This window comes from Corvus brachyrhynchos, unplaced genomic scaffold (assembly GCF_000691975.1).
Source record: "Corvus brachyrhynchos isolate BGI_N302 unplaced genomic scaffold, ASM69197v1 scaffold114, whole genome shotgun sequence".
Taxonomy (NCBI): domain Eukaryota; kingdom Metazoa; phylum Chordata; class Aves; order Passeriformes; family Corvidae; genus Corvus; species Corvus brachyrhynchos.
The window spans coordinates 1086540-1094863 of record NW_008238337.1 but is presented as its reverse complement, the minus strand read 5'-3'; the positions used below and the strand labels follow the sequence as shown (position 1 = coordinate 1094863).

At 38.3% G+C, this 8324-nt stretch overlaps 1 protein-coding gene across 2 annotated transcripts in view; it reads left to right on the top strand.

The window, feature by feature from the left end:
* Positions 1-8324, top strand: part of GLT1D1 (glycosyltransferase 1 domain containing 1) — a 47595-nt gene that overhangs the window by 4721 nt on the left and 34550 nt on the right. For both annotated transcript variants that reach the window (XM_017734753.1, XM_017734754.1), the window contains exon 2: positions 6841-6989. In XM_017734753.1, coding sequence (XP_017590242.1) covers positions 6890-6989 — 100 coding nt within the window. In that variant the 5' untranslated portion in view covers positions 6841-6889. The remainder of the gene's footprint in view (positions 1-6840; positions 6990-8324) is intronic.

Sequence of the window (8324 nt, the reverse complement as noted above, 5' to 3'; positions counted from 1 at the left end):
GCAGGGTCTGTGCCGGAGCCATCCCGCAGCAGCTGTGCAGGAGCCGCTCCAGTGGGTGCCCTTGCTGGGGGGTTCAACATGCGGCTCTCGTGGGGATGACGGACACGGGTCTGCAGTGCTGGGAAATTGCAGGGGCTAACAGAACGGCAAAAATATTCCTAATGTCCCCATTTAACTTTTTCTGTGACGTGGAGAAAGGACGTGGCTGACAGCATTGCTGAGGGCTTCACTGTGCATTGAGCTATAAAAAAAATAAGTCACTATAAAAATGAAACAATTTCCCACTGGTTTTGTCCTCTTGAGGCCCAAAATAACGGTTTGGTTTTATCTTATCTGAAAGTCATCCACAGTTTAATTGTTTTCCTTAGGATGAATCTCCTGGGATAGCCTTCTGCTATTACCAGTTTTCCCTGTGCTTGATCTGTGTATTATTTTATGTGTAATGTTATGCATAAAAACATCCACAGACATTAGGTTTTCACACTGCTTGTGTCATACCAAGTGCAGCCTTAGACTTCTGTAGGGCTACTCTATTGTACAAGGTACTGATAGAACATATCTGCTGGTCCTGTCATGTCGCCCAGGCACTGAAGATACAAAGCAAGGGGAGTATAAAGACCAGAAAAGCTGAAGGTTTTGGTATTTTAAAGCAATAATTGTTACTAAAATATTGAGAGAAAACAAGTAAATTCTTATGTATGTATATATGCATATTTTTATGCCTGTACATATCAGCAGACTTCCTGTGTGGTGGTTTCTGTGGCATTCCACATTTCCTTTCATGTCTTACTCTTTGCTCTCACTGGGTAATACACAACTAGTTATTCTTGGGGACATCACTGCGCATTTTTCCTCTATAAGGTTATTTACCTTTACGAATTAAATATTTACTTACCTTCTTCCAATTCCACTTTGAGGAAAGTCAGACAAACATTTAGACTGTGGAGCAGTTCAGAGCTAATCTAGCGGAAAGCAGGTTTTGCATTGTTTCTAGTTAAAGTAAGTCGGAATAAGCCAGAAAAACAAACCTTAACAGAGTCTGTCAAACTGTCTTTTAATTATACTGAGATTGATAGTGATATGTGAGCACACTGCACTGAGGTACAGTCCTTAGCAAGATGCCTTTACTTGAGTCATGGCAACCAGCAGTTGTGGTGGCTCTAACTGTAACATGTGATGGTGGCCTAAAATAAGGAGTTTTAGGATGAAAGGGCATAGAGTTGGTGAGCTACAGCAGCTCAGCTGGCAGATGGTTTAACATATAACCACGTTAATGCAGCCATTTGCAGCTGTGTGAACACATCTCCAGTGACCTGTACAGAGCACAGCAACCCACTGCAGCATCCTGTTGCTTCCCAGGAGTACTGTACACAAAGTGTGGGAATTCCTTACACAAAGTGGATGCTGTTTTCTCATGCACAGAGACCTTCAAACAGAAAGAAAATAGCGAGTGAAAGATAAACTTAATTCATGTTCACAATAAAGCTGGGTAAAGGATTCTAACAGAAGTAGTGTTTGAGAGTTAGTAGCTTATGTCACGCTCAGTTCCTGTCTTATCACCTGCTGTAAATGTTGAAATAATGTAAATTTACCTGTTCAGGGAAAGAAAACAATTCTGATCAGGGAAAAAGCAAAGAGTATTAGCTAGCAATTAAGTCCATCTTCCTGACTAAAAGGCTAGTCAGGTCATCGCTAAAACCATCCTGTGCTGATATTTCCATCCAGTATTGGTTTCCTTAAGACTTTATGCCATTAAAAAAACCTGGAAAGCTCTATGTATGACCAGAGGGTTGGGCATGTTACTTTTAACACTAATCTGCCATACCTGAGGTTATGTGTGCATGGTAAATTTTGTATCATGTATGTTAATACACATAAAATATGTATTCCAATTACTATTTGGCTACAGTTGTATCTGCATACGAGCTTAGGAATTTATTTGTTCAATTTTTTTTTTTAATATTGAACTTTTGGTTAAATAAAAATGAAACAATGACGTTGTCTCCAGGTTGAACACTTGCCAGCATAGATTAATTTTATGGCTTAATATCACAGTGTATACTCTGTTTATGATATTACAGCTTTTTCAATAACTGCTTCATCTTTTCATAAATAAGATATTCATTTCCTGTGTTTAAAGTAAGTGGTGACAAAGGTACCAGAATCTAATTTGGCTAAAAATCAACTTGCTAAAACAAGTGCTATAATGAATGTGCTGTGGGCTTTATTCCTATTGGTGTGCATAATCTTTAATCACCTTAAAAAATATGAGCAAATAATAAAGAGCAAGCAAAAGTCCTTGTTTAGGCTGCCATTGTTCAGCCTTAGAAATGAGATCAAACAGGGTGTCAAGGAAGAAAAGAAATTAATCTTCCCTGCCCCTTGAAATGTTTTGTTCATCTTTTATTACTTGGTAGTAAGGAGGAATAGAAATCTGGAATTAATAGCTTAATTAGAAAGATTTAGATTAAGTATTTTGCCAATATGTAAACATTTTCTGGAGAAGGAGAAATTGTTTTGGTTCTCATTAAGTGGCCAGTTGAGACAGCCATTCTGTAAATCTTCAGGTAATCAGCTGCAAGAGAATTAAAAACACAAGTTCAGGGACGCTTATCATTCCTCTTGACAATTGTTTTTTAGATTAGACATTTATTGGAGTAATTCTGAGCCCAGACATTTCATCTTCCCCTGTCTGCCAGTGTTACAATCCCAGGGCAGGGAATGCTCCTCTCCTCGTGGCAGGTGTGGGAGCTCCTGCACCTCCCTGCGTGGGTTTGCTCAGGTGCTGGGAGATCTCTGCTGGCTCTGCAGGGCCGTTCCCAGAGCAGGAACCTGCAGGGCAGGTGTTCATCTGCACCTTTGCATGAGCTGCTGTCACTGGCAGGGCCTGCCCTCGGTGCTGCTGCTCCCCAGAATGGCCAGCACTGCAAGAACCATGTGTAACACAGGTTTAGGCTTTGCAGAGTTCTTTGTTCCTTCCAAAGCTCAGTTACTGACTTCAGAACACAGAGAGACAAGGAGTTGGTCACCTTCTTTGCTCACATTTTTAATTTCTGTGATTCACAGTGAATTTTATTCATACTTCATTGATGGCAATGCAATTAATTAATTAATGCAATGCAATTTGTCTGTGTTGTCACAAGGGGAAGTTTGAGAGGGAAATAAAATGAAGGACATGTTGTTTTAATGAGTATGATGAAATAAGATCATTGACAAAGAAAACAGGAGATCAAGCAGGGTTTCAGCTCCTGTAATTTGATGAGCTTCAGTGGGAACTGTGAGTATTCAGGTCTGGCCAAGTTTATAAGAGGTAGTGGAATGACTCTGCTCACTTAACAAGCTCTGAAGTGCCATATACATTTAACAGTAGCTGGTGCACAGCTGCTGTGCAGAACAGACAGCTGAGGGAGAAAGAGATAATTAATATTTTTGGATGAAGCCTATTTTGTGCCATTCAAAAAGTGTCAGTGTATCCACCTACCAGGAACTTTTTGGAAATCAAACATTCTTTGTCTGCAAGTAATTCCATTAAATCAGTATCAGCTGAAATTTAGAACGTAAATGTTTCTGAGAGGTAGACATCACATAAAAGAGAGCAAGTTTCACAACCATAATACCTTAGAAGTAAGCACACTTTTAACTCCTGTGCCTTCTCATCAGCCAGGCTGTGTTTGGAACTCTAAAACTGTTTCCTGATATGAAAACCTGTGAACTGCAGATTTGTGTTGAGGGAGGGAAGACTGGCAGCCAGGAAAAGTGAGAAGTAGTGATCAATAATGTAGGGAATAAAAAATTAAACATTGTAAAACATCACTTGGTATTTCATAGATATGTTAGAGAAAAATGCTTTTTCTATAGAAATCTCGAAGCGGAAATGTGTCAGAAAAAGGTTGTACCTTTTAGCAGGATCTCTCTGCACACAGAATAGATCCAGAGAACACACTTAGAAATTTCACTTTTAAGCTTTGTGATTTCCAAAGAGTATAAAAGATATACCAAACAAAAGAGAAATTCATTTCCTGAACGCTAAAATGAGTAGGACTGGAAAATACTTTGTCCAATATTCAAGTGTGTATAAATATCACAGTGTAAGCAGTGACCAGTATAATGTACTGTGATAAATGCTCTTTCACATTCATTGAATGGCTAAAGTTTTCCCTAATGCTCTCTGCCTAGGAAAACATCCAAAATCTGGGATCTGACAGCTCAACTCCATTTTAGAAAGAACATTCTCCCCAAGTCATGGCATTGGCTTCCATGAGAGTTTCAGTAGAAGGGAAAAATATGGCAAGGCAAATTCTAGATGCAGGCAATAATCACTATTTGTTAAGACACTTGGAAATTTATCTCCTATATTAAGAACTGTGATAGAGAGAAAATGTAGCCTTGAGATTTAGCATTTTCAGTGTTGTCTTTGATTCCCAGACAGAAGGAGCTGTGTTAATTTTTATTTTTCATTCAGGAAGTATTTGTTTATGAAATGGCAAAATAATGTGAATACACAGTTGCCAGGAGGAGAAAAGATATGGATAATGTGTCTCTTCTGTCTTGGCTTCATTCAGGGACATCTGTGACTTCATAGACAGATCAGTCTTCAAAAAAAATCTCCTGCAATAACTCTCTAATCATGTTCCTTAGTAACAGCATATGTGTGAAAATCATAGTCTGCTTTTTTTGGTTATAAAGATGAAAAGTCATTTAGAAAATATGAAAATATCACTGTATCAGTACTTAAATGCTACCCAATAACTCTGCTTCCACACACATGTATTTCCATATATGTATAATTTGAAGCCTGTTACTAATGATATCAAACTCAGTGCAATGTTTAGGGGATTTAAGGCCTCTTTAAATATGGGAATTTGACTTATTCTGGGAATATTTGGTAATTTTTCCATCTAAAGATGCAATTTTTATACATGTTCCTGAGTAGAATAAAAATCTGTAAAAAATAAAAAACCAACTTGGAAGTAGTAGAGGTAATCCACAATGCCTGAGCCTTGGGACACTTGAGGGAGTCCCTCTCTATTTACTGCAGAAACAGCTGTCATTCCCCAGTGAGATTTGGAGCTGTGGAAACTGTGGAGGAAAAGTAGTCATCCCTAGTATATTTAAAAAAGAAGACACTTTTGACTGGAATTCCTGGCTGAGTTTCTTGATTCCTAATGTCCTGAGAGAGTCATTTTCAAATTAATTGTAATATGCAAACATATTGCTTGTACACGATAGTGATTTATGGTAATTGGAACGCTGATGGGAAAAAGTCCTTTTAGACTATTTAATGAGCACCTGTGAAATTATGGAATGCATGCACGAGCATCCCAGGTATTTGCCCGAGAGATTTTCATTCCACAGCTGGGAGATTTGGGCATCATTATCTAGATATAAATTGAGAACCTCTTTCAAGAGGAAGGCAGGTACTTGGAACCAGTTCATGGGGCAGCTGGTGTTAATAATGGCTCAACCGTGTAAATAAGGAGCTTAAAATGTGGCTGTATTTTATTATTTATTAGTATTTATTGTAATTTATTGGTCTTGTTTTGAACAGTGGAATTAAATTTAAGAGGAGTTCCTTCTTAGGATAAGGAAGAAATCCAGCACCATATGTTGTGCCAATGGCGCTCTCTGAGATACAGCGCTGACACATTCCTTCCAAGGCCTCCAGACATTTTACAGCACTTTTAGCACCAATTTCTGCAGTAATGACTAACTTCTGCAGGACAGAAAATTACATTTCTTGGGAGGCTATGAAATTATCAGGAAATGAAGGCAATGTTATCCAGGAAGCCGATGGGTTAGCAGGACGTTAATGCCAGAACAATTAATACGCAATGAGAAATAAATCAGCTGGAACAATATGGAATAAGCAGAAAGCATTCTTGTGGTGTTTTTATGATGCTGAGATTGTAAACATTCCATGTCAGCAGACACAGTGCTCTCCCTTCCATCCAAACACAGATTTTCCCCTGTATGTTTTTTGGCTGATGTTCTCGGGAACAGTGATAACTGATTCCGGTTTCATTGAGAGGAGTAAAGCTGTCTGTAATCAATCAGTTTCTTCACTCTGGCAGTCTTTGCACCAATGTTTTAATATGAGGAACCATTGTATATAAAGATGAATGGGTAAACTGACACTAAGCAGGGTTTGTTGTTGGATTTGTTTGTGGTTTTTTGTTTTTGGCAACTGAGATTTTTAAAACAGGCTGTGGAGGTATTTGTGTAATTACTTCTGTGTGGTTTTTTGCTTATACTTCCATTATCCTTTGCCTGGTTTATAAATGGGTGAGCAAAGACAAGACGCAATTAAGCTCACAATCAAACAGAAAGGGAGCACAATTCAACTCTCTTTTTCTTGATGTATTAATTTTTGATGTTTTGTATTTGTAGTAGCATTGACTAGCTGGACATATTTGTGCTTTCTTCACTTGGTGCCCTTTCTTCAGGGCAAGGGTCTGAGAATCTGCAAGAGCGAGGTCTGACACACTCACTTCAAAAGGAGGGTTTCAGCATAATAAGTAGAAGCTCAGTCAGGAGGGGTCCTGGTTATCCCTCATTTCTGCTGATTGTCAGAAGTTATGTTGATAAGGCTTGGGCCATGGAGTGTTACACTGCCTGGAAGTGTGCCTGTGGCTTCACAATGGTGAAGGTAACAAATATCTTCCAGGAAAAACCCAGCCTTGTAAATAGCTCCTGGTTGCTTGAACAAAAACAGCATAAAATTGAGTATCAGAGCAGTTTGTTAAGGAAAAACGATTTGATTAAGCTTACTTAATATACTGCTGTGCCTATAACATTAATAGTGACTTCTTTATTCTTTTTCTATTTGTTCCAATAATGAAGGAATCATCTACATGCTGCAGGTCATATCTGTATTCTTAAAGATGCTTTCATGTACGAAAGTCCAGCTGAAATAGCAAATCTGACCTCCACAGACAAGTTTGATGCAGCCCTGGCCATTCACCTTTATAAAGGAGGCAGACTTCTGCAAGGTAATCCTCTTTCTACTGTGCAATAAAAGTACCTCTTAAAAAAGTACTGCAAGGGAAGAGAATGAATCCTAACTGTTACAAATGGCTATAAATGTATAAACCCACACAGAATACCCTTATTCTGTTTATCCACTTGAGCAAATGTTCCCAAATGCTACAAATCTTTCTCCGTGGGAGATCTGATACAGAGAGGAGAGAGCTAAGTAAATGTACTTTTAAACCACATAGTGCTTTTCATAATTAAGTACTTTAACTGCACCAAGATAAGAGCATTATATTAACATTAGGATCCTTTCAGCAAATGTGCTCTTCCAGAGGACAATGGCTTGGCTAAGTAGAGCTGGGGTCACATGGAAGAAAGCAGAGAGGCTAATTTGATTTTTTTGCTCAAAAATGAGTCAGGGTTTTTTGACATGAAATAACATTCCTGTCATTCCTGTCAGCTAAACTATAGGAGACAGGATGTTATCAGACAAATAATAAAATTTTCTTTTCTCTCTAGCCATGTAGAACAAAATTTTAGCCTGCCATTAGTGATGCACTAGAAGCACTGGCTTTCAAAATTACAGGCACCGTCACCTACTGAAAGTGCAAGTGTGCATCTGTTTTTGAGACCACCTTTGTATTGTATAAATCTGTGTGCTGGAATAAAGGCACTTAATTTCATACTTTCATCAGCTCTCAGGGTGCGTTCTGTTGTCTTCATTTGGAGACTTCAGGAGTGCCCCCCCAGTTTGTTCTGGTGGGTTTGCAGAAAGCCTAAATTATGATGTCTGGTGTACCTGGGTTTCTTTTGTTCCAAAGGAGCTCTGATTTCAGTAGGGACCTAAAATACAAATACAACAAATTAACAACAAAATAAGTCTGTAAAATGAGCTCTGCTAACATATGAGTTAAGACTTGTTGGAATATAGATATGATTGGTTTTTTGACAAGACCTTTAATTGTTTTGGAAGAGGCTTTTGGAAAGTCTGAGAACCGTTTTTTTGGTTTTTTGGTTTTTTTTATGAGGACCAAAAGATAAAGTTGAATTTTAACTGTTTATTGGAGTAAAATTTTATTGGAGTTTAACTTGCATGGCAATGTCCAAACGCTGCTGCTATAAGCTTTTCAAAATCCCAACTGACCTGAAAAGCCTGATACTTTACAAAAGCTCAGTAATTTAAATAAATCAGTTACACTGTTCTAAAAAGTATCAGCAAAGATACTGAAAGAAAAAACCAAAAATCTGTGAAAGGCAAGACAGTAATAATAAGATTGATGAGATGATCACAGTCAAAGGGTAAAAGTTATTGCAGGCTTCTTGGAGGAAAGAAGTAATTCAGGGGGCATTCC